Source organism: Sceloporus undulatus, chromosome 6 (genome assembly GCF_019175285.1).
Source record: "Sceloporus undulatus isolate JIND9_A2432 ecotype Alabama chromosome 6, SceUnd_v1.1, whole genome shotgun sequence".
In the NCBI taxonomy this organism is placed as follows: domain Eukaryota; kingdom Metazoa; phylum Chordata; class Lepidosauria; order Squamata; family Phrynosomatidae; genus Sceloporus; species Sceloporus undulatus.
This window is the reverse complement of record NC_056527.1, coordinates 25,964,012-25,991,952: the sequence shown is the minus strand read 5'-3', so window position 1 is coordinate 25,991,952 and position 27,941 is coordinate 25,964,012. Positions and strand designations below refer to the sequence as shown.

General features: G+C 39.5%; 1 protein-coding gene across 1 annotated transcript in view; it reads left to right on the top strand.

Annotated features, from left to right (window-relative positions):
- Positions 1–27,941, top strand: part of MALRD1 (MAM and LDL receptor class A domain containing 1) — a 266,619-nt gene that overhangs the window by 190,773 nt on the left and 47,905 nt on the right. The window contains exons 9-12 of the mRNA XM_042472024.1: positions 1,744–1,831; positions 3,889–4,065; positions 6,445–6,613; positions 22,207–22,363. Coding sequence (XP_042327958.1) covers positions 1,744–1,831; positions 3,889–4,065; positions 6,445–6,613; positions 22,207–22,363 — 591 coding nt within the window. The remainder of the gene's footprint in view (positions 1–1,743; positions 1,832–3,888; positions 4,066–6,444; positions 6,614–22,206; positions 22,364–27,941) is intronic.

Genomic DNA, 27,941 nt, shown 5'->3' with positions numbered 1-27,941 from the left:
TCATATTCAAGAGCTGACAGCTACACTTTTCAGGTGTAAGCCCCACAAAATTCCATGTAAGTTTGAGACGGTGAGCGGGATCCTTAAATCAGAGAGTGCCAGATTAAGAGCATATTCAAAAAGAAACCGGGGTAAGGTACTTAGGATGTGTCTGATGAGAAAGCGAAGCACACAAGTGAATTGGAACGGACTCCAATGAAGAGATGTGAAAGCCTGGGGGGGGGGGGGAATCTTGAAAAATTCTGAAAGAAACTGTTCCTTCCACCCCCTCAAACTCACATCCTCACCAACCATGCTTGTGATGGTGGTGGGACGGAGAGAAGGGCTTCTCCAGAGGATCTCATCCAGTTGTTTACAAACATTCCTTTCTAAACAGTTAGGCCTTAGCCTGCCGGCAGAAGGCCAACAAGAAGGGAACCATTCTGGTCCCCCAGTAAAAGAATTCCACAGACTAGGGGCAGCCACCGAGAAGGCCCTCCCTCGTGTCCCCACCAACTGTGTTTATGATGGTGGTGGGATGGAGAGAAGGGCCTCTCCAGAGGATCTCAGAGCCCAGGCTGGTTCATACAGGGAGATATATCCTCCCAAATAGTCTGGACTTGAGCCTTATAGGGTTATAACCAGCACTTTAAAGTGTGCCCGGAAACAAACTGGCAGCAAGTGGAACTGTTTCAACAGGGGTGTTGTGTTCTCTCTATAACCTGCCCCAGTTAACAGCCTGGCTGTAGCTCTTTGGACCAGCTGAAGTTTCTGAACACTCTGCAAAGGCAGCCTCACATAGAGGGCATTACAGTAGTCCAAACGGGATGTAACCAAGGCATGTACCACCGAGGCCAGATCCGGTGTCTCAAGGAATGGGTGCAGCTGGCGCACAAGCTTCAAATGTATAAACAAATGTTTGAGAAAAGGTGTTCAAGGGGGTTCTTATATGGGCATTTTCCTTTGAGTCTTGGCCATAGTGCATAAGAAATACATGTGTGTTCAGACTGGAATGAAAATGAGCAGGCACCATCATATCCAGCATAAGATAGAAAGCATAATATCACAGATTTGGTTCCTTCGAGTTGCTTGAACATCTGTAGGAGTGTCCAACCTCTGAATAGTTCCAGTATAATCCCACCATAGTATCAGTTACATGTGATTAAGCTCTGCTCATGCGCTTGAATCAATGAAAAGTTCTTCCAGCTTTCCATGAGCTCAGTGACAAATGCTTCATACAAGACTGGGATAATGTCTAAAAGGCACCTGAGCAGTACCATCCTCTATTAACTTTATTAAAATATTATTTTTTCACTGTTTCATGAAGTGATACTGTAGCATCTTTTTTATTTATTATGATGGGGTATTCATCTAAATGTATGCCTTATTCACTTGATTGCTGAAATCATTAACTGTGATTAATAAGCTAATGATTGCTATGGAATATGCTAACAATGGTGGGACACTAACTACACAACCATGCCATAATTCTATATTACAGTGATATTTTAATGGGCTTACTCATGACTGTGTAGCTAACTACACTAATTCTTAAATGTTTTTTGTGATTAAAATGAGCACAAAAGAGTTAAGCATGATTTGTTTTCCCCACAAATATACTCTATTCTTAAGAATGTCCCTATGCTCTTCATAAAAAGTCAAAACACGCTTCCTCTCCTTTTGGTAAATGGATATTAAGAATGTAATTAAAAGTGGAAATCCTCTCACTGGTAACAAATGATTTTTTAATTATCATTTTCACAGATCTTGGTGGAGGGTACTGTTGGGGATGGTTTCACTGGAGACATTGGTATCGATGACCTGTCTTTCATGGATTGTACACGATACAATGGTGAGAGAAATACAGGCACAAACTTCTGTTGTAGCCAAACTGTGGGTCAGGATTAGCAAATGAGATTTTGTAGGGAACCCAAGAGAGTTTATTAAAACAGGGTTTAATAAAGAAGTGACAGAATTGGAGGAAACTTGTAGAACAACTAGATTACTTCCCTGCTTGATGTTGGAAATCCAGAAATGTTTGAAGATCTTCAGTAAGAAAGAGCATATTCCCCGAAACAATTGGTTCCACTGTGAAACTACTCCTACCAAGAGAAAGGAGTAGTAGAGGTTTTTGCCCTTTTTTATGTGACAATTTTTCAGATATCTGGAAATTACTATTATGTACTTCCTGCTCTCTTCCATGTTAAACATACCCAGTTCACCCAATTTTACATTTAGGACTTATTTCCCATAGCACCAACCACTGCTGTTCTCTTCTCTCTAAACCACATTCCAGTTCTGTGGAAGCCAATATAACTACTAGTAGCAAAATTTACCCTATTAAATTCTGCTGGAGCAGAATATCCCACTGGTATTTCTGTGCTGAACAACCCAGTGCATACATGAAGCCAGTGCCTAGCTTTTTCTTGAGTGGCCTAGCTCTTAAGAGTCTTCAGAACGAAGGCACTCTGGGAGAAATAGTGTGGGAATTTACTTGTGCTTTTTCAACAGATGATTTCCCAATCCACCCTTCCCATAAAACCTTGGCTCCAAGGTTCTATAACAGTCAAAAGCTTATGGGAGGGGGGGAGTCATTCTAGGGGAAAAAAGCCTGCTGACTGGAGGCATACACTTCCACTCGCCTCTATACATCTGTCATCAATGCATCTTCATGACAGCTTTCTCTATGAGCAGTGAAACTGTCAAATCAGTCTCTGAATGGTTTATTCTTCTAACAGTTTGATAGTAACAGAATCTCAGCCTCGTGTAACTGAGAATCAACATGGACCAAACAATAGTGGAGGGGAATGAAAAACCAATGGCTAAGACCATTTGTGGAGTACTTCCAAAATAACATGGATTGTCAGGAAGCCAGCAGATACAGATAAATGCCATGGGCTAGATCCAGATTTATTAATTCTCGGAAGGTACCACTGAAATCAATAAGTCGAATTAAGCCTGACACAGGTTGGGGCCACAGCAAAGAGCTGCTCCTTTTCCGGGCAGCTAAAAACTGGCTTTTCCTGGCCATCATGGCTGAAAGCCAGCTTTAAGGGGCTTCGGTGGTGTGTGGCATGTAAACACTGCACCACTGCAGTACCTGGAAGCTGACTGATCTGTGTGCGGCTGCCCATCTGCACACCACACTCCCAAGATGCCCAGAAGCTGACTTTTTATGCCAGTCTTTTCTGGACCTCAGTAATGACTAGCAAATTCAATGATTCTGTCCTAAATATGATGAATCTAGATTTAACCTCATGTGTCTCTTCTTCATATGAAGATTCTGGTACAGAACTCAGACTTAAAATTGATACCATGGTCACCAAAGAGAATATTGAACCTTTTAACAGGAAAGAACAATTGATGTCAAGTCTGTAATATAATTATAAACATATTTGAATCTAGATTTCCAGCAAGGCAGAGACCTTTCACGCTGCTTGCTAGGTAGGACATTTAAATAGGGGAAATGAAATGGATAATTTATGTGTAAAAACACAGTATGTTACAAAAGGCTAAGGCTGTCTTCCAAACAGGCTGTCAATGGAAAGAATGGAAAGAAACAGACAATATTGTGAATCCCATTGGTAGTACCAATAATTGTAAACTCATTGAATCAATGGGATTTACTTATGTCCTAGTTCACTATTCAAGAGTTGATTCATTGGGTCTTCTGTAGTTAGGACAACAAGTAGAAACTGTGCTCGTATATTTCCACAAGATTAATATTTTACATAGACCTAGTGATATTGTCTATAAATGCAATTTAGATTAAGAAAAACAAGCAAGGAGTGTTACAGCAGAGAGGTGGGATAGAATAGTGTTGATCTCTTCATTCAATGTTCATATATGGAAAAGGCATATGATTAAATCTGAGAAGCTCAAAGCAATACCCATTTGTATTTTCTTAAGGAAGCTTGCCAGTTGGTGAAATAACTCCACCAGTGACATCCATTCCTGTGACACTACCTATGAACAACTGTACAGAAAAGGAATTTGTATGCAGAGCGACTGGACAATGTGTAAATCTCAACCAAATGTGTGATTTCCGACCTGATTGCTCTGACAAATCTGATGAGTCCTCCTGTGGTGAGTAAAGAAAAATTAATTATGTGATACAATTATACTAACACTTCCTATTGTGCAGATATCTATTCTGTGCAATATGAGAGTAATATAGTGTAGTGGTTTCAATTTTGGACAAGGACTCTGAGAGAAGGGTTCAAATTCCTTAGCCATGGACACCCACCTTGGGCAAGTCCCACTCTTCAGAACTAAGTGGAAAGCAAGGGAAAACCTCCTCTGAATAAATGTTTCCAACAAAACCCTAGGAGACAGTCATCATAATTTGGAACCAACTGGAAGGTACATAACAACAACAGCTCCTATCTCAGTATTGGTTTTATATGTAGTTTCCTTACTCTCAAAAGGCTTCACCTTTTGAGAATCATCACCTGAAAAAAGTGTGGCGTTTTCATCTATGAGGTGCTAAATTTGACATGATGCGTTTCCATTTCAGTGATTTAAAAGAAATACTTTTCATAGTTCTTGCTGTTTTTAAAGTAAACACAGGTCCAAAACACACTGCAGAAATAATCCTGTTTGAGATCACTTTAGCTGCCCTGGTGCAATGCTAGGGAATTTTGGGAACTGTAGTTTTGTGAGATATTTAGCCTTCTCTGTCAGAGAGCGCTGGTGCCTCAGCAAACTCCAGTTCCCAGGATTTCCTAGCACTGAGCCAGGGCAGTTAAAGCAGTCTCAAACCAGATTATTTTTGCAGTGTGTTTTGGACCACAGTTCAGGAAATGTATCAGTGACTGCCACAGATCTGTGCACTTATTGCCATATGAAGACAATCAAAATTGGAAACAGGCAAAAATTACCATAGCCCTAAGGAGGTGTAAATATGTGTTAGAAAGTAACTAGCTTGGTTTTATATATAAAATAAGTATACAAGTATACCATATAGTCAGTGTTAATTAGTTAATATAATATTTGAAAGAACAAATTTAATAATCTCTAACCAACAATATCCATGTAAAATCTTTACCCTGCATAGCTCATAGAAAGTCTCAGTGGTTTGATACTAGATAATGAATTAAATTTATTTATTAGTGTTACATAATATTCTGAAGTATATTCATTTTCAAAGCTTTGGGAGACCATGGAGGGCCTATAAAAATAATTGCAGTGTTTGGGCAGGGTCATATTGAGAGTTAGGTGGTCCTTTAAGTACCTGTTTCTAAGCCATAAAGAGATTTTAAAGGTCCTTTGAAATGTGCTGCTAATCAGACCATCTACCACTGAGCTTTTAGGAAGTGATGAGATATATTCCAGTGCTGGCCAACAGTATCATAAAATTATACATACACTATAGGGAAAGGATTGCAACAGCCATTTTTACATTGTTGTTGCAGGTCTTCATGTTACCTGTGTCTTTTGAGAGCCTTAAGGTGATCCTATCATGAGTTTTTCTTGGCCAAATTTGTTCAGAGGGGGTTTGCCCGTGCCATCCTCTGGGGCTGAAAGAATGACTTGCCCAAGGTCACCCAATGGGTTTCCATGGCCAAGCAGGGATTCAAATTCTGGTCTCTCGTGTCATAGTCCAACACTTAAACTACCACACCATGCTGTCTCTAGAAAAGGAATCTTCATAGAGAGACAAACTGAGAGAAAGTCATGGCTTCTGCGCAGCTCCTGTGGTAAAATCCCTTGAAGATCATTATAAATACTTGAGTACTGTAATTAATAGTATTGTTACTTTATATTTATGTCTTCCAAATATTCTGCTAAACATTGGCAGCTTTCCATTCAAGGATATTATTTGAGCCTAGGGCACTGGGGGAAACTGTTGCTATTGATGGTTTGCCCTTGCCTTCCTCTGAGGCTGAGAGAATCTGACTTGCCCAAGGTGAATCGGTGTGTTTTCATGGCTGAGTGGACATTTTAACACTTGTCTCCCAGTGTCCTAGTTCAAAGTGCTCTCAAAGCACTACACCATGCTGTTTCTGTCAGCCACACAAAAGGTATCAACAGTTTAAGTAGAACCCCGAGGTTTGCAGTAGTATAAAATAAATTATATTGGGGGGGGGGGATCTTTAAAGGGAAAACCCTTAGAACAACCAGTGCAGGTTGAGTTTGTTCAAAATGATGGGAAATAATAGTAGAAAGAAGAATGAAATGGACTGTCTTTAACTATGACTGATGTTTTTGACTGACTGCACCTTTAACAGAAAACTCTTCTAATAGGTCCCACTTGTTAGACACTAGAAGGAATCACCAGTTAAGAGTTTGTTGCAATACCATAGCTTAAATTGTTCTACCCTAGAATACCACCAGGGCATTTGGAGACCAATTATCTCTTCCATTTAAGAAAGAATGGCTAAAGGGCCCTGGAGAATCAATTAGCTCATTATTTCTGTATTGTCCAATACCATGCCAATATTCTTTTCTTTGTTATTTGAATAGTCCCTGATGCTTGTGACTTTGACCATGGAAACTGGTGTCAATGGTATCAGCCTGCTGCTGTAGGAACACCTTCAGCACATGCCACTAATGTGTTCCAGTGGGGCCTTGGAAGAGGATCAGACATTCACCCAGGAGAGGAGAGTTATAGGCCATTGGCTGATCATACTATGTGAGTCCAGTGCTCAAACACACATGTTTTCCTTTTGTGCTGTCAGATATGACAGATTTCGACACTGAATATGCAGCTGCCTTTGATCTGCTATGGGTAATTGGGGTAATTTGTTCCACCTCTCTTCTTGCTGTCATATATGATTACTCCCCCTTTTAATCAACATTGGTACTTTCCCATTTGATTGAATCAAGTCCTGTCCCATGCCTACCCTGCGAATTGTATTTCAGTTTGGTCACAGTTACATGAAATGCTTAACATATAACATGTTGGAAGGGAGGTTCATAGAAATCATGGGCTGTATGAAAGCACAGTCAGCCTTCCATATCCATTTAAGCATCCACAACTTGAAAAAATATTTTTTTAAGTTATCTAAATTCCAAAATGAAAACCTTGATTTTGCCATTTTAGATAAGGTACATCATTTTACAATCCATTGTGTTTAATTTTAATTAATTTGTTTTATTTATATACCGCTATTCCAGAGATCATAGCGGTGAACAGCAAGTAAGCTAATTAGCAAGTAAGCTAATTAGCCCCCAACAGTCTGGGTACTCATTTTAGCGACCTCGGAAGGATGCAAGCCTGAGTCGAGCTTGGGCCCTTTTGCTGGTCTTGAACTTGCAACCTTGTGGTTTACAAGTGAATGGCTGCAGTACAGGCATTTACCCACTGCGCCACCAGGGCTCCATTATTGTGAAACTTGCTCATCCATGGATTTTGGTATCTATGTAGGGTCCTGGAACCACATACCAGTGGATACCAAGAGCCCATTGTATTTTAGATCTAAACAGGGATCTGAGAGCAGGCAATTTGTAGAAAAACACTGGGAGCTCAGACTTCCTGCAGAGCTTGCTTTAGGCAGAGTCACATAGGCAATGCTTCTCAGGTTTTCTGATGTGGGGAACCAGCAATTATTGGTTTTCAGTGTACCCAAGACTGGCACTGGTTCAGGGACTACCACTTTAAGTAGCACTGACTTAGGGTGATTATGGACAGTTTTCTGTTTGAGAGGCCAGCCTTTCCCAACCCATTTACTTAGAAAAATACTTGAAATAATGTTTAGGTCTCAGGGAACTGAGAGCCAGCATGGCACAGTGGTTTGAGCATTGGACTACAACTCTGGAAACCAGGGTTCGATTCCTACTTCCATACCCATACAGGTTTCCAATCCCATACCAATATTTCCCAGTCAAGAAACATCAGAGTGTTGGCAAAAGAGAGATTGCTACAGTTTCCTAAACTTTTAGACTTTTTTTCCTGAATAGAAAAATAATCTCTCCACTCCACCTTCAACTAGGGCTTGTCAGAGAAGCCAAAACATTGCTCAGTGACCCCCAATGCTCCCCCTTTTCCAACCCTGTCCATTATAGTGCTGTATAGCATTGTACAGAACCCTCAGGTGTGATTGAGAGGAAAATACTAGAAAGTACTAATGTATGTGATATAAGACTGTACGTTTACTTCTATATATTTGAGCTATCATATTCAGACTTGGGAGTTTTTCGCACAGCTAAAAATGTGACTTGCCTTGCCCTGTTTGAACCCTCTTCCAGGATGCAGCCGGATATTATCAAACTAGCCAGCTGAACTCAGATTCTAGCTGGGTTTTAGGCGGAAGGCAGCATCGGTGGCAAAATTCGAGTTCAGCTGGCCAGTTTGCAAAGTCGGGAGCTTCCCAGCCTTGCAAATTGGCCAGCTGAGCTCAGATACTAGCCAGGTTTTAGGCAGAAGGTGGCATTGGCAGCAAAATGCAAGTGATAATATCCAGTTGCACCCCAGAAGGGGATTCAAATCAAAAAGATAAGTAGGATTTTTTAGCTGTGTGAAAAACACCTTGTACAGCCCTGAGTCCTTGTAAACCAGCTTTTGTTCTGTAGATTCATACATGACCAACCTAGGTCACAACCCTTTCTTAGTATGGTGTCATGTGTGTGTGTGTGTGTGTGTGTGAGAGAGAGAGAGAGAGAGAGAGAGAGAGACAGACAGAGGGAGATAGATGTTGATGCTGCTGTTGTTATTCTGTTTATCACACTTTCCTCACAAAATTTGAACTTCCAAATTGCAAGTAAAGCCAGGTCTCATATAGATAAAAGCATACCAAAGATTATTAATAAAGTATAATTAAGCTATCAATCATATTTTTAAAAGTAAAGATAAGAAGTAGTTTAAAACAGTGCAGTACCTTATTACAGCCCATTCTATTAAAATAGTCAATTCCTGACAGACTGTTAAGATAAAAAAAATATCTCTGCCTGCTGAAAAGTCTTTTTCTGTTTCTTGAACTTTTCTTCCCTGGCTGGCTTTCTGGAGGTTTGGGAATTGAAGGGCTTTGGAAATTGGCAAGCTAAAGTGAAAGGCTGAAGGGTTAGATTCAGAACAAAAAGGGAACGTTAGCCCTTGACCATGGTTTTCATGCAGGATAAAATGGGGCTCCCCTTTCTACAGGAGTATTTTGTACCCACAGAAAAGCCATCATCTCCCATTAAGGATTTTCATTTGATTTACTTGTGATATGCTGAGCAAAAACCAACCAGGTTTTAATTGCCTGTTTTCTTATATGCAGTAAAAATTACACATGTTTACTTACATATAAATACAAAATCCTGTGATTATCCATAAACCAAGCTGTGGCTTCTGGGATTGTTTAAGATCAATTTATGTGGATGGCCTACTTACATGAAGCAATTTCAAGTGCATTCTTGCCAGAAGAAATTCTAAGAAGCTTTATGTGGCTTCAAAATGTGATGTCGCAGCAGGCATCTTATGTTGCTGTTTCCCAAGTGACTCTGTGTATTTAGTTTCCTAGAAATATTCTGTTAAGATATTAGATTAATGTCATTGGTGAAATTGTTGCAAACTGCTAGGTCTGGATATGATTTAGCATGATGGTCCAAAGGACCAAGCACTAGGTGTCATTTAATCTTATACCCTTACCAAGGGGAAGAAATTGAAAGTACTAAAGCATTTGCCAAGTGAAATCACAATTTCATATTGTGCCAAGCCACAGAAGAATTGCAAAGCTGTAAATAAATCATGCCGACTGTGATTAGACACTGCTAGAGAATGTCTGCTTCCATCTTTATTACTTGAGCGTGAGATTCTATCCTATTGTTTCCTTTACTTTTCAAGCTCAGAGGATTTATGATGGAATGTTAATGAGATGTGCTCTGTTTTGGATGAGCCACAGAAGAATTGCGAATTAATTTCCGCTCTTTGTCAGAAGCAGCCAAACTTTTTTGTTCTTTTTTTAAAAGTACACACTCTCAAAAACCTCCATCTGAGGAATTTTAGCTGGTATTCAGTAATCACTGTATTACAGTAAAAAAATAAAAATAAAAATTGGAACTCTTCATCTCTAGCCTTCCCCTTGGCCAGCAAATTTATTCATCATGCTGTTTTTAATCAGATGATGGGATAGTGGAGAGTTTTTGTGTTATCAAAGGAAACTAAGTGGGGTTAAATGAGAAACATTAAAAACACTATGGAGGAAAATGGGATCATGTTTGTTACCATTCAGTCTTGGCACACTTCTCCAACTATATAATGTTTAGTTTGTCTGCCATCCCTTATCCCAGTATCCTCTGTTGGTAAGAAATATGTTAGATTATTTGTATTTACTCACCTCTTAAGACTACCATGGCTGGTAACAGTAATTTCAAAACTTGTACATTCAGCACATAATTGAAATATGTTTAAAATAAATACAGAACTATTGTCTGGATTCAGAGATGTGAAATGCACTCACAAAGAAATTACTGCCCTTTCTTGTAATTTTGCCAAAAAACATGGGTCCATTTCTCATAGGGGCCGGGAACATTCTTCAAAGTATGATTATGTGACTGCATTTGGAGCTTAATCTGAAGGGTTTTCTACAGACAAGTGATTATTTCATGGTTAATTATGTTACTGTTGATTGGTGGCTATCAAGTGCGGCAGTTTTCTTCCTGTGGATTACACTGTCTTCTATAAATTGTCTAATTTCCAAATCTTTCAGTTTGACAAGTGGGGACTGACACAGATGGCATGTGGCTTTCAGGTCCTCTTGGTACATAATTGGCAGCTTTCTGTTCTTAAGGAAACAACAACATTGAGAGACATGAATCAGCAGCCTGAAGTTAAGCTGCACATGGAATAATGGTTTACTCTATTAAGGAGGTTACATGTATGAATTTGCAGGAACTAAGCAGAGGGAGCAGAGTGGGGGACAGGGAGTCTTGGGTGTTTATCAGACGAGCTCTTAAAGAGGTACTATTCCAGTGTGACTCCTCTAGCTGCCTCCTGTTGCATGCTGGGACTGGCAGTTTTAAGGAGGGGTATTTAGAATTCTCAGGCAGAGAAGTTCAGCTCCTTAAAACTGCCAATCCCAGCATGCAACAGGAGGCTGCTAGAGGAGTCACACTGGAATAGTAGCTCTTTAAGAGCATAGTGTGATAAACATCTTGGAGATGTCTCATCCACAGGGTTACCATGGATCAAGATCGACTCAAGAGCAGTTAACAACAACAGACCTCAATGGAGCTCCCTTTTTTCTATCACCATTCTTTGCCCAAATGGAGATGCATTCTAGTGTACTGAACACTTGCAGTGGATGGCTGACATACCGTATATACTCAACTATAAGTCGACCTCATGTATAAGTCGAGGGCAGGTTTTGGGGCCAAAATTATGGATTTTGATATGACCTATGGATAAGTCGAGGGTAAAACTTAGGAGCATGTAACAAAGGATGTGAAGGATGAAGCAAAGGAAAATGATGCCAAAGAACTTAGAAAATGCTGGCAGCATAACTGTTTGTGCCCATCCTAAAGGCTGGATGGATGAGAGAGTAGAGGGGATCCATGCTTCTTTTTTGTGCTCCCAGGACGGACTAAGCTCTTGCCTTTACCATTCTATTTAGAGAAAGGGGATAGCTGATTTATATATAGAGAGATAAGAGTTAAAGTACTTACATTGACCCATGGATAAATCGACCCAGGTTTTTTGGGTCAATTTTTTGACTAAAATTTCTAAACATATATATGAGTATATACAGTACATCTTTAATATAGACATCCAAGTTTTTCTCTTCTCCGTGATAAGGCTCTCTGAAGGAACAACTTTGGGATGACAGTTATGAATGAGAACGATGTCATGGATGCATATATAGAAAGTGTGCATGGGGTTTCTGTTGTCAGCAAAAGCTGGAACACTACACAGTCGTGTCTCTACATACCTTATTGAAAGCTTGCTGAAGGCTTCCCATTTACCACTCTGCAACACCCTGGTCATGCACATTTGGAAAGTTACTTTTGTGGATGACAGTTACCAGAATCCCCCCGCTAGCATGGGGATCATGCTGGCTGTGGGATTCTGGGAGTTGTAGTCACAAACAGTAACTTTCCCAAGTTCTGCCATGTGCACAGCTATAGATGGATAGATCATGTCCATGGTTTTTATGAAAATAAAGATCATTTTTTAGTGACAGCAATGTGATGTCTCAAAAGAAACAAAAACAACAGTAGTCCTATAGAGACTTATAAGTCAGAGATTGAGCATCATGGATCCCAGAATATTTAACATTTAAAAGCAATATCATATACCATAGGGAATGCATTTGTGTTTGCAATATAGCTTTTCAGTATTGATGAGTGGGTGGAATGAAAGGATAAATATTTTTCACTGCATTGTGTTTATGATGGCTGCTTTGAGGTGGAATGTACTGACAGTCTATGTATATATTTTTTGTTAGATGTCTCATTGAAGAAGCATGAAATTAATGGCAGTGCATTCAAATGAGACTTTGGGAAAGAGAGATTATAAACATTGCACAAGGGTATTCTTATAATGTAGCATTTGAATCTGTGCAAAGAAAATGGGTTTTATAAAGTTTTTTTTAACATTCCACAGACTGTTTGTCAAAAGTATAATTTCCTTTGAAAGCCAGTCTGTGTGTGCTTTCTCTCAGTGTGTGAGAACATGGATATTTTATGGGATATAATGATGGCTTGGTATGCACAGGTTTGTCAAAGTCTGTTCAGAAGTAATGAAAGGCATAGAATTCTTTCTAACAGCTTTGTGTCATTTCCCACAAAACTAATTTTCTTTTCTCTTTGAATGTCACACACCAAAGTGAAAAGCCTTTCCAGTTTCCTAACATCCAAGTCCATTTTTGTTCATGCTAAGCTATATGTTTGGAACACGGCTCCTTAATAACATCTGTAGTGTGGAAAACCATGCTCAAACCTCTGCTCAGCTGCTAAGTCTCTGGAGGCCTTTGGATAAGTCCCTCAAGACAGGGTTGGTGTTGTCTTGTTTCTGAGGACTGATAAAACAGTCTTCCATACAAAGATGTTGAAATGCCTTTTACAAGAAAATAAAAATTAAAAAAAAAACTCGGGTGAAATGGAAGACCTTATTAGACAACCACAAAAATGGAGGCTGCAGTTTGCCAGACTTACAAATATGCTTTCAAGCAAATATTTTGATTTGGCTGAAAGAATGGATAACCTTAGATAACACTAAATTGCTAGATCTTGAAGGTTTCAATCTTCTTCTTGGATGGCACACATATCTTTGGTGTGAAAAAAATAAGGTGCACAAGGAATTTGACCATCATTTTATTTGAAAAGCAATACTGTCCAATTGGACAAAGATAAAACACTCCTTTTATAGGGGAATACCATACCTCATGAAGCATTCTGTGGTAGAACAAAAACCAAAACATAGTTACAATATGAGGACATCCTAAAACAAAGCGACAAAAGCACTTTTCAACTCAAAACAGTGGATAGAAGATTTAGAAATAAAAAACATGGTTTCTTTGTAAACTGTCAAATTCAAAATAGACAACAATCAAGAAGGATTTGAGAACAAAAAGAATGATCTAGACAAGATATTAATAGGCAAAGAAAAAATTAACCTCCAAATTTTATAAAATCCTACTAGAAAGAAGTCTCAAACAAGAAATAATTAAAGAAACCATGATACAATGGGCAAGGGATCTATGACATTCTGCTTGAAGATTCTCAACAAGCATGGAAAATAACTTGGCAATTCATTAAATGTCAAAATTTAAGGGGAAATTACCAAAAAATGGAATTTTGTTGGTATTTTACACCTGAGAAAATGGCAAAAAATTACACAAATAGAAGCAGCAGATGTTGGAAATGCCAAAATGTTACTGTTACCTGTTTTCATGCATAGTGTAATTGCAGAAAGGTAAAAAATAAATAAATCTGGAAACATATACATAACAATATTTGCTCCATATTTGGAATAAACTTTCATATTCTGCCAGAAATTTTCTTACTTAACATGACTAATAGAATCGCTAATACTCAAGCAAAGAAATAATGGAATATATGATCACCACTGCAAGATTACTATTAGCTCAACATTGGGGGGAAAAGATATACCAACAATAGGTGAGTGGCTGATTAAACTTCAGGACGTGATTAAAATGGACAGATTAACAGAAGATCAGAAAAAACAATGTCTCTTTCTTATGTTCAGGTGTTCAGTGAAGGCTTTCTCACAAAGTGTGCTTAGATTTGGACTTTATATTTTTGCTTTTTAAAAAACAATTTCCTCTTGCATGGCATCACTAACTACTTGACCTGTAATTGCAATGTACATCTGCATTTACTTTCTGCTCAACAGCTACACAGAGTAATATTGAACAGGACTGGTAAAGTGAATTGATTTTGACCCGTCATAGAAGCTATAACCCAAAATGAAAGCATAATCTTACTGTAATGTTTTGTTTTATAGCTTTTTCAAAAAATTCTGGACTGCCTGGGAAGGAATACGATACTTGAAATATAGACTTTAAAACTTTAGAAGTTCAGCGTGTTGACTTCCTGGGTCATCCACATAAGAAAAGAATTATGGAAATAAACAGCAAATCAAACTGTACAGCAAAACAAGGTCAAAATACTGCAATTTATAGCATTCTTTCACAAAATCACCGAGGCATTAAAACACTCCAAGAGAACTCAGGAGAAAAAGCAAAGAAATCTCACAGTATTATATCTCTGTGTCTTCTCTCATAAGCAGTACTGTCAAGAGGGTAAGGAGCATACAGTTAATAACCTCTTAGCTATTCAGGAGGAAATGTTCCAAGGGCAAAACAGCAGTAAGGCCTTCAAGTTCCACCATTTAAGAAAACAAAAACACCCAAGTTAAACATGGATGTGTGAAATACATAATTTTTCACATCTGCAAGCTTTGTATCTTTATGAGCTAAAAGAATATTTGAAGTTGAACATAAACCAATATGTGGGATCTCCCCACCCTTTAACAATGCTACCCTTCAGTTTATCAAAACTCATGTGTTAATAAGGTCATATTAGCATAACTTAACATAGCATGGATGAATATAAAAGTAATTTCAAACCATATAGCCCAGCAGTGAAAGGGAGAGATCAGAAGATTAACTCTAGGAAGTTGCTATCATGAAAGGCCTGAGTAAATATAAAAGGTCTTTGCCTGGGGCGTGCTTGCACAAACACATAGGTGCTGAACAAAACGGAAAGGTCATTTTCATTAGGATTATCAAGCTCCCAAACTTACCTATGCTCCAATGTGAAGTTGAAGGCTTTCATGGCCGACATCCATAATTTTTTGTGGATTTTTCAGGCTATGTGGCCATGTTCTAGAAGAGTTTTTTTCTGACGTTTCGCCAGCATCTGTGGCTGGCATTCCCACAAACCCATAAAAAACTTTTACTTGTGCTCCATTGCCATTTCCTAGAGGTGGGAGGTCTCTCCCCCCCGGTATTTTTATTCCTTCACCTGATACCATGTTCTAGTTTCCAAAGTTCCCTGAAAGTGATCACTTCAGGTCTCTGCATGAGTGAGGATTATTTTCTTCTCCAATAGCCCACTACATGAAAAGCAAGAGGAAGAGAGACAACGGGATGGCAGAGAAAGAGAAAGGAGAAGGATAGAAAGAGAAAAGGACTGAGTTTGCTTCTTTTGACTCTGGATCTGTTGACTGTAAACTTCATTTCTGGCACACTGACTCTGAGGGAATACATCCTTTGCAGAATAAAATGTTGTCCACCCCTGCAAAGACACTGGGAAATATGGCAGGCTGGGATGGGAAGCAAGGAACTGCTGGAGCTCAGAGTGACTGGAAATACCTCTCTGTTTTTACATACTTTTTGATGTAGTTGACTCAAAGGTTTGCTGCCCAAGGCAAAATACAAGCTCTCTCCCCATCAAGGTCTATGTACAGAAGCTGATTGGACTGGCACCTGAATGGGACTTCCTAACTGGCATTAAGGGTTTTACAATATAAGCCCCATGAACACAATCATCCTTGTCAGTGAAGACAGAAGTATACCTGTTTGCACTCACTGCATCACCACACATCTTTGCAATTGCAGAACTGCTGTCTTTCTGACTCTCCTTTCACCTCACTTTGCTGCCGTAAGCCTTACCCAGCATGCCTTCCAGTTTATTATAATTTATTTTTATTTTCACAAAATTCTGGAACTCTGCTACTCTGATTTGGGAGGCAGGGGTGTTAATAAAAGAAATAGGTAAAAATAAAGGTAATCAGGCTGCTTGGGAATAGTGGGGTGGGGGTGGGGGGAGAGGATGACACCATGTGGCTGCCAATAACACAACTGTCCCAGCTGTGGCATTTTACACCTGGAGATCAGCGCAATTGGGAGGTCATTGATGGATTTCCTCTGTCAATGAGAAGGGAACCACTAACTGCACTTAGAGAATGCAGCAGCTACAGATCAGATGCAACATTGTGCAGAGCCACTTTTTCTGGGTCTAATCATGGTTTAAAAGCCACCTGTAGTCATCTCCTAAGAGAGCATTCATTGCCACATTTAAAAGCAGAACAGACCATGTAGCATGTACAACTCTGTCCAACAAACAGGAAAGGGAGTGGTGGGTTGCTGCTGGACTTCCTTCTTGATGTAAAGGGAAAAGAAGCACACATGGACATGACTGCACTGCAAACTAACACCACCTTTCACAAAATCAGGCCAGTTGGAGCTGAACATCAAATCTAAGAGAATTAAAATGCCTATTAAGGTTGAAATCTTATACACATGTAACCACAGTCAGCCAATTGAATACAGTGGAATTTTCTTCCAATCAAATTGGCACAGAGTTGCTCAGAAAGTCAGTGTATTTTTATTTTTTGATTTATTTATTTATAAAACACATATACCAAAAACATAACATACATATATACACAAAATACAAAGCACAATAATGTATCAAAAAAGACATCAACAACAACATGAAAAAACATAATAGCTTTCCATTATCTATTAGTCATATTCTAGATTCTAAACCAAAACTTACCTCAAGTATTTTATACTTCCTAGGTGGTCTTTACCGCTCTTGTTTGTTTATATCCATTTGTTTCCTCTCATCTGGTGTGTATTTATCTTAAGCGTCCTTTTAACAAAAGGAGTAAGTAAAGAAATAAAAAGAAAATAAAAGAGTCCGCAGCCTGCAAATTCCTCTTAACTATCTATCAATGTGACATTTTATCTATAACATAATTACCTATATTAGGAGAAGTTAATACTCATAACCTTTCTAACCTTTCTGTCATATTTACATACCTATTGATTTTTCTCCATATATTTTTCTACACATAGCCATTCCTTTTGCCTTTCGTTTATCGTTCTGAGTTGCTCAGAAAGTCAGTTTATACCTTTGCTATTAATCATGAAAGCCTGCATGAATAAGATTATCATCTTTTCTGCAGTAATCCTGAGTTATTCAGCAGAGAGGATACACACACCCTAAAGGTACCAGGTCCTGTCTGATCTTGGAAGCTAAGCAGGGTCGGCTCAGGTTAGTTCCTGAATAGGACATTAGCAATGAGTATCAGGTGCTGTATTTCATAGGAAGGAAGCTGCAAAACTACCTCTGAGTATTCCTTGCCTAATAAAATGCTATGAAGTTCTTAGGATTACATATGTCAACAGGTAGCTTGATGGCTCACACACACAAATATAAGAAGGTTACTGGTTTATTCCAGATGTGAATGCTACTGGTTGCAACAGAAATCCTCACTGTATTGTCTTCACTGCCTGTTGCACTAAGCCCCTTGAAATGTTACACAGAATAATAATAATAATTTGTTTTATTTATATACTGCTATTCCAAAGATCATAGCGGTGAACAGCAAGTAAGCTAATTAGCAAGTAAGCTAATTTGCCCCCAACAGTCTGGGTACTCATTTTAGCGACCTCGGAAGGATGCAAGCCTGAGTTGAGCTTGGGCCCTTTTGCTGGTCTTGAACTCACAACCTTGTGGTCTTGAGTGAATGGCTGCAGTGCAGTTCAAGAGATTCTGCTGGAAGTGGGCTATGATGTGGGGGGGGGGGGAATCCCCAAAAATCAAGTGAAGATACTTTCCATGAATAGAAGACAGTGGTAGAATTCAATTCTGCATTGTTTAGACAATAGTTTTTGTACATCTGTTGTAATAACACTTCAAATTTTGCAGGGCAAAAGACTGTAACTAAATTGCTAGTATATTTCCTTTTCTATAAGCGTTGGGAAGTGGATGCATAATATTTTATGCCTGCCAGTATTAGCTCTCATCATTTTTGCTTCTTTTATGAAAAGCTTGATTTTCACCCTTGACTCTATGGTTGACTAGATCCAGCCTAAACTGCCATTGAATGTTTATGTAGTTTTATTTTATCCATCATGTACTCCAATTATTGCATAAGAACATTCACAAAAATGATATACACTGCCAACATTTATCTATAGTACATTTTATTATCGTAATGCATTTTATGTTTGCAGAGCTGCAGGGCCAAGTTGAAAATCGACTCTGAAAATACTACAGGCCTTTCAAAATCTGTTGTGTAGGTTTCATATAATCCATTACTAGTCCATTCAATTAAACATTTCTATTTCAAGTTTGCTTTACACAAATTATATACTCAGACTTTGATAGCTTATGAAATATCAAAGAAATTTGAACTTGACTCTGTTTGAAACTAAGTAAACAACATATGGCAAATCTATGAGGAAGAGACCTCTGAGACATCTTCTCAACCACAGTCCTGCTCAGGTCCTGCAAACCCAAGCCTATGGCTTCCTTGATGGACTCCATCTACTTGTAGTGTGGCCCTTCTCTTTTCCTATGGCTTCCTTGATTGTCTCTATCCACCGATAGCATGATCATTCTTTTTTCCTACTGCCTCCCACTTTGCCAAGCATTATATACCCCTCCCTCCTCATGTGGTCTCATGATATGGCCAAAACCTCAGTTTAGTCATTCTGGCTTCTAGTAAGAATTCAGGCTTTATTTGCTCTTGAGCAGTGATTACCACACATTGTTCCCCCAGGTGTTTTAGACTTCAGCTCCCAGAAGCCCCAGCCATCTTGGCCAATAGTCAGGAATTCTGGGAGCTGACGTCCAAAACATCTGGAGGACCAATGCTTGGGAATCACTGCTCTATAGCCATGGATTGGTGATTTTGGCAGACCATGGACCTTACCACACAGGGGCTTTTTGAGCGTCAGTTTGCATTGGCCAATGCGTATTCGCGTTATATAGCATTGGAGTTCCACACCTGTGAGCTCTGAATACGCATTGACCAATGTGATATAACGTGAATACGCTTTGGCCAATGCGTATTCACAGCTGGGTTCCGAACTGAAGGCAGCCGGCTCCTCCGTTTTCCGAGTACGCTAAATTAGGGGATCGGCTGGATCCGCACTGATGGCCAGTGCGGAACCCCTGCTGCTTTGGCTGGTGTGTACATCCAATCCGCTGGTTCTCTTGAAGACCACCGGTTACAAATCTCCCATGATGCTGAGCTGGAATTTCCCCCTTCTCCTTCCGGTGGCCCTTTTCCCTTTTAGCACAACCGCTGGGGCTGGGAGCGCTATTTCCACTGAACGAGATAAAGCAGAAACCTTTTGTGTCCGGGGAGGGGGGAATGTGTATATGTGTGTGTGTGTGTGTGTGTGTGTGTGTGCGCGTGCATACACACACACACACACACAAAGATGTGTGTGCAAGCATATACATGCAGCATTACACTTTCAGCTGCTCCACTGTTTGTTTGTGTGTGTGTGTGTATATATATGTGTGTGTGTGTGTATGTATATGTACATGTATATACACACACACACACACACACACACACAAAGATGTGTGTGTAAGCATATACATGCAGCATTACACTTTCAGCTGCTCCACAGTATATATATATATGTATACACACACACACACACACACACACACACACACACACATATATATATATAAACACTCAAGCAGACAGATGTGTGTGTACACATATAAATAAGGCATCACACTTTTGGCTGTGGCACAGTGTGTTTTTGTATATATATGTGTGTGTTTGTGTGTATATATTATTATTATTATTATTATTATTATTATTATTAACCTTTATTTATAAAGTGCTGTAAATTTACACAGCACTGTACATACAATCTTTTTAATTGGACGGTTCCCTGCCCTCAGGCTTACAATCTAAAAAGACACATACATACATACATACATACATATATATATATATATATATATATATATATATATATAATAAAAATAAAATATATATAAACTCTCACCCCAATCCCAAGGGAAAGGTAGGTAAATTGCCATGGGTGGGTGATCCAGTATTCCTGAATGGCAATGTGCCGACCGCATGATTTCATTGAGTGGATCCTTGGCAATTGCCATCCAGGGAAATTTCCTTGTAAAAGGGAATTCCTGCATGGCAAAGTAACATCAAGAAGCACACCCTAGGGAAAAGTAGGTACATTGCCATGGGTGGGTGATCCAGTATTCCTGAGTGGCAATGTACCAACCGCATGATTTCACTGAGTGGATCCTTGGCAATTGTGGCCATCATTTTTGACTTAATTTTCAGCAGTAACCCTGCTTTTTAATTTTCTTCCCTGACTCTCCTAAGTAGTTGTTTGTGTGGTATCATCTGCATATCTCTGCAGGGAGAAGTGGGAAATATAAATAAATATTATTATTATTATTATTATTATTATTATTATTATTATTATTAAAATGCTGATGTTCCTTCTCCAATATTCATGCCTCCTTCCTCAGAGTCTAATCCAAATTTTCGTATGATATGTTCTCCATACCTAAGAGGCTGAACATACACTTGTTCTGCCTCTTAAATAAAAGTGCTAGTGTAAGTTTCCATCCTGAAAATCAGTTTGTGTACCAAGAAGTCACCTGTGTTGGTATAATCCTATATATCCGATGTGAAGGTGGAATATAAAGTCTTTTTGCAATTAATAGTATAGGCCTACTTTTCTTGCACCCTTGGTATGCCACCATAATTATGATGGTGCAGGTAAGGACTGTGAATAACTGCATGAGAAACTGTAAATAAAATACAGTTGGCCCTTCTTATACACGGATTTTTTATACACGGATTCAAGCATACATGGTTTGAAAATGTTCAAAAAAAGTATAAATTTCAAATATCAAACCTTGATTTCCCATTTTTTATAAGGGACACCACTTTGTTTTGTCATTATATTGAATGGGACTTGAGCATACACGGATTTTGTTATACACGGGGGATCTTGGAACCAAACCCCAGCGTATAACAAGGGTCCACTGTACAAATGTTGACTTCTGTGACTTTGACTAAGAACTCACTGAGTTCTTGGTGTTTTAAATTGACACCAGTCTCTCGGTCCCTCGGCTGGAGCCAGGATAGGGGATGGAGGTGGGGATTATCACACATTAAATCACCACCAAATTGCCAGCCAACATCAGCCAGGATCCCAGCCTGGTCCCACTGCACTCTGTCAGCACTTTTTAGAAGTTGGAAAGCTTGGACCCAGGCTGATGGCAGCTGGCGATTCGGCGGCGATTTACTGTAAAATAATTCCCACCTCTATCCTGCCTCCCAGCTGCAGCCCTGGAGGCTGGAGCCGATTAAAAATGCCAAGTGATAAGCTCCTCACAAGGCCAATCCCATCCTCTTTTTGTTTTGTTTCACTGTAGTTGTCTTCATCTTCAAGTAAGTAAATTAAATTGTTATCTTCTTAATAATTACATTGGTTAAAGTACATCTCAATGTTTTATTTACCTATCCAATAGTTAGAGCCATTAATGCACAAAGATCTTCTAGAGAGGGCCATCTCTCTGTCCCACCACCTCCTCAGGCTCATTTGGTTGGAACAAGGGAGAGGGCCTTCTGGGTGGCTGCTCCCAGACTGGAATATCCTCCCTAGGCAGGCCAGAATGGCTTTTACAAACTGACTAGAGTTGGGTTTTCAGTGCTGTTTTTAAGGTTTGTATATAGTCTTTTAATGAATTGTAATATTTTTGATGTATAATGTTTCAACATTACAAATTGTTTAATTGCTTTTTAAAGCTTATATAAAATGATAAGACGAACAAATACACCTGTTTCAAAATCTAGGAAGATAGCACCTCAAGACTATGGAGATGGATATGAAATTTTTTAAAGGTAGGAGAATAAACAGTGCAATATAAAGACAGAAAAGAGGTTGTATAATTGTTAGTGTACTAGTATTAATATATCAATATCTATTTTTATATACCAATATGATTTGCTTAATCTGTTAATTTATTTCTTCACAGGGCTACTAAGAAAGGTTTCTACCTCTATGCAGACAGTTCTAACGGAAAGTATGGACATACTGCAGATATTATAACCCCAGTAATTTCTCAGACTGGACCCAAGTGCAGGCTGGTATTTTGGAATTATATGCATGGGGCAACAGTGGGTACTTTAAAGGTAATGCAAATACTTCTTATATTTCTTTTCTACAAATATTCATACTATGTTAGCTGGGATACAATATAAGGAACATCTTTCTTCCTTGTGCCTCATAACTACCAAAGCTCCAAAAATACTTTTTAGAAGTGTATCAATGGAGCATGCTCCTCATTGTGATAGAAAAGTAGTAAGGGGATTGTGCTCAGTATTTGCTGCCTTAAGACTTTCACACTACACAGTTAAAGCACTATGATTCCACTTTGACTGCCATGGCAATATCTTGTAGAATCATTTGGTTTGACATTTGAAGAGACATTAGAGTTCTCCGGGAGAGAATTGCAAATCCCAGGATTCCATAGGATATTGCTATTGCAGTTAAGTGGAATAATAGTGCTATAATTGTGTAGTGTGAAAATCTAAGGCAGCAATTGCTAAACATAATCTCCTAATTGCTTTTCTATCACAGTGTGGAGCATGATATAGACACAGACACAGTGCTATAGCTGTGCAGAGAAAAAGGGTCCTCTAACATTTCCATGAAAAGATAGTCTTTCAGATTGCACTCTGAGCCATACCAGATCTTTCCATGTGGGATTGTTCCTGTGAACCACAATTAATCTGGTACTAAATGGAAGATTTTAAATATTTGTCATCTTCTGAATGTTAATTGTATTGATTGAAGAACAAAATGTTCTGAAAAATCAATTCTCAAATCTTCAAAATAGACTGAAGATGTATGCCTTGGTACCTTTCAACCGGAGAAATCTCTTTTGCGGATCAGTTCTAGTTAATAACTGGATGGGAAACTGCCAATGAATTCAGGTGCTGTAGGCTATATTTCAGCAGAAGGAACTGGCTAAAAAAACCTCTCTGAGTAACCTTACCTAAGAAAACCCTATGAAATTCATGGAGTTGCAATGAGTTTACAGGTGACTTGAAGGCACACACACACTTACTGATATGCCCCTGATGCATAGCCATTACTTGCTTCACAGTGAGCATGCAGGTTCAGAGAAATATCTGATTACATCTTCCATAGCCAGATGCAACATGATTTACAGACCCTGGTGGGTGTTAGAATTGATGTCATATTGGAATAGCCAGGGACAAAATGATGACATCAGTTTTGACATCCACCGGGGCCTGTAAATCATGTTGCATCTGGCTATGGGTGATGTAGTCAGATGCAGCCAAATTCTTCTCTGAGCCTGTTTGCTCAACCAAAAACACAGAGGCAGCGCTAGGGTCTTGTCAGTAGACTGGGAGGGAGGGCTTTGGATTCTGCACATGGAAGAAGGGAATACCAACCCACACAGCACCTGAAAAAGGACATCCACATGTGGATACCGATGTGTTTGTCAATAGTTTGTGCTATATAGGGCACCGCAATAAAGGACTAAGCATGCATGAATAATAAAAATATTTTTCTCCCCTAAATCTTTTCATCTCTTAGCAGAATTTTTCTTTGTTGCATTCATATTTTCCTAACAAATATGAGTGAGGGAATAGTTATTCATTTCCCATCTACTCAGTGCTAGCACTTGTAATTTTGACATGAGAATGTTTTAATGTATGTTTACTGCCTTTTCAGAAATCCACAATTATTAATAACACCCAGAACAACTGTAAATCACTCTCTAAACTTGTATTACATGATGGTATGACAGAAAGATTATTTAGTTTCTCAAACAATGGAGCATTAAGCAGAAATAATTTACATATAATAATGCTGAAATATTGCAAAAGCTTTCACAGATGTGGTACACGTCCTGATAGGAAAATATATGTTACACAAAAAGCTTGCAGTTGTAATGCAAAACCTGGTAAAGCTAAATGCTTGGATTCAAGACAAAGTGATGTAAACCCAAGTGCTTTAATCAAATCAACATTTCTTATTGTTGTTTAAATTAAATTAAGATGCATCAGAAGAAAAACCTGTTAACAGAGCTCTTTTGTCACAGAAAAGCTCTTCAGAAAAGCTCAGTCTGACATTCCCTGTCTCATAGGACACATTGACATTCAGGGAACTGCAGTCTGTGGGTAGTCATCCACTGAAACAGTTTCCTGGAGATTATTTATAATAGTGGTCATGTTTGGCTATCGTGGCCTATTAATCTGAGACACAAGCATGCTTTCTGTTTGTGAATGGAAGTCCTTCACTTCTTCATTTCTACATGCTGTTATTAAACCAAAATGTTTCTAGTTAACCATGAAAAATAAAATGTTTGCCTCGGGCAACTTGTATCTTCCCAGTCAGTACAGCATTAATTCTTGTTTGGGTTTAGTCTGACCATTTAAACCACCCAAGTTGGTGAAACTATTTGGGGATAAAATTCAGGATTTTAGATAAGTCATCGAACATGGTGCGATCAGTTCAGACAACATATGGTCAATTACACAGGAAAACTGCTTCTCTTAGCCTTTAATCCTACTTAAGAAAATTTGTAGGTTGCTATAAAGCTTCCAGGAAACTCTCATGTAAGTATGTTTTTTTTTTCTTTGTGTAAACACACCCTGAGTTATCTAAAATCCTGAAACTTATTTCCAAATAAGATCACCACATTGCAGGTGTTACCTTATCTCCAAATCGGTTCACCATCTTGGAGGTGTTACTTTATCTCCAAATAAGCTCATCCCAGTGGGGGTGTTACCTGGTGGGCCAGTATACACAGAGGGACTGGCACAGCTATTGGGCGAGTAAGAAAGGGCATTGCCTCCCTTTTCTGCTTGCCCAGCAGCCACACTAGACCCTAAACAGACCCCCTAGAGGCTGTAGTGCTGCCCCACACAGTAGCAGTTGTTGCTGGAGGTGCAATGCCTTCAGGGTCTGGCACAGGGTCCTGCACAAGGTGGACTGTCTTCAGGGTCCAGCACAGCTGCTCAAAGAGCAACTATGTTGGACCCTGAATGGGCATTCCAGAGGCTACAGCTGACTCCCCCTCAGCAGGCAGTCTGGGCATCAAGCCAGGCAGCTGGGGTGGAAGGGCAAAGCAGTTCACTCACCCTCCCCTACACTAGGTGACACCAACTTCAGTGATGCCAATACAGGAGAGATTGGTATTAGCAGGCATTGCTATTTCTGATCCCCCTTTCTGCTTGGTGCTGAAAAGTCTTCCCAGGGCCTCTGCCACCTCACCAGCTAAGCAGCTCCCTGGCAGAGCTTTGCTGGTGATGTCACTTTTGGTGAGGTCAAAAGAGGGTACTCAGCCATGTGATGAACGTGGAGTGGGTAGAGTGAGTGGTACCAATGCGTTGTCAGCCCAGCCAGATGTCTAGTTAGCAAGGTGGCTTTCCGTCACTTTTGTATCTGTAGTTATGGCACTCACATGGTGAATCTGGAGCAACTCCATAGCAGAATACTCCAGACTACACCTGGATTATTTTGTCTAGTGTGAATACACACTCAGTAAAAGTCTGGACTAAACCAGGAGCAGACTAACTTCCTTACTGACATGGAAGCCACCCACAACTGTTGACATTTCCATATGGAGGTATCTTCTTGCTTGTAACTAAAAGGCACTCTACAACTATTTAATCTCTTTCTTCTTAAGGATTTTCCATGGGAAGCAAAAACGCAGAAGTAGTGATGGAAAAATTAAAGAGGATTATGAATGTAGCAGCTTTGAAATAATACATTAAACCTCAGTTTTGAGCTTAACAGCTTGGTTTGTTCCAATCTCAGGAAAATTATTTCTTAATGGGAAAGTACAAAACACACTGCAGAAATAATCCAGTTTGAGATTGCTTTAACTGCCTGGCTCAATGCTAGGGAATTCTAGGAACTGTAGTTTTGTGAGACATTTTTCCTTCCCTGTAAGATAATAATATATAGTTTATTTGTAACCCGCTTTTCCAAAATTTTGATCAAAGTGGCGAACAATTATTTATAAAAACATTCCAATAAAATCAATTAAAAACAGCATTAAAAGCAACATAGTAATACTAACGACAAAAGGGCTAGATGGAAGGGGAAATTGATATATACAGTCCAGGGTCATCAATGAAAAGGGATAAGAGAAGATTTTTCACGGTGGGAAGGCTTGGGAAAAGACATACGTCTTCAGATTCTTTTTGAAAAGAGCTAAGGATGTGGTGGAGCGAAGCTCATCTGGGAGACTATTCCAAGATCTTGGGGCCATGATAGAGAATGCCCTCTGTGAGGTCCTCACATAGCGTGTCGCTGGGACCTCCAACAATTTCATCCCTGTTGATCTGAGTGTGCGGGGCGGATTATATGGGGAGAGGCGGTCCTCCAAGTACTCTGGGCCCAAGCCCTTTAGGGCTTTATAGGTCATTACCAACACCTTGTATTGAGCCCGGAAGCGAATAGGCAGCCAATGAAGATCTTTCAAGATGGGTGTTATATGGTCAAACCTGGAACAACCAGCGACCAGTCTCGCTGCCATATTCTGCACTAACGTAGCTTTCGGGTTTGGTACAAGGGTTGCCCCATGTAGAGCGCATTACAGAAATCTAATCGAGAGGTTACCAGAGCATGTACTACAGTTTCAAGGTCTCTCCGGTCCAGGTAGGGACGCAGCTGGCGTATCAGCTGAAGCTGATAACAAGCGCTCCTGACCGTTGCATCCACCTGAGATGTCAGCTGGAGCGACAAGTCCAGGAGCACTCCCAAGCTGCGGACTGAGTCCTTCAAGGGGAGCGTGACCCCATTCAGGACCGGATGGCAAATCTCACCACCCAGACCCAGGAAACCTATCGCCAGTACTTCTGTTTTCTCTGGATTCAGACTGAGTTTCTTTTCCCTCATCCAGCCCAGATAGCTCTGGTGCCACAATAAACTACAGTTCCCAGGTTTCCCTGAGCCAGGGTAGTTACAGTGGTCTCAAACTGAACTATTTCTGCAGTGTGTTTTGGTCTTATGTTACCTTGGGGGATTCCCTGTTCAACTTCATCTTGCACAAATATGATAGCCCAAATAAGATTAGTGCCATGGTTTCCTGGTGCCCTTGTTACTATATTTAGGCAAAAACATAAGATCTACAAGAGTTTTTAGCCGTGCCAATTACTGCAGCCTTAAAAGTAAATGACTACAAGGAACAAATTACTTACAATTAACTTTTTCATAATGAACGCATATCTTAGTTGCACTATCACTGTAATACAACAACGCATCATTTCACTTCCTTTGCAGTGCAACTGAAATGATTTTAGTTACTTTATATTTAAAGGAGCTGCCTTAGCATGTACATGACGTACCACAGACCTGCAGGTTTTAGTGTTCTGATGTTTCTAAGCAGTAATTAAAAGTATCCATTCAGCTACCTTTTTGTTTTTTGTGCCTTCAAGTCATTTCAAACTTAAGACAACCATATCATGAAATTTTCTTGGTAAAATTTGTTCAGAGGGGTTGTTTGCTTTTGCCTTTTTCTGATGCTGAGAAACAGACAAAAGAGAGAGAGAGAGAGAGAGAGAGAGACTTTGCCAAGGTCATTTAGGGAGTTTCCATAGGGGTTCAAACCTTAGTCTCCAGAGCCATAATCCAATGCTGAAACCAATATTCTGTGATGGCTCTCTCTAAATCTTTCTAAATAATACTCCTAAATAACAAGAAAATGATTACTTTTGAAAATTGCAG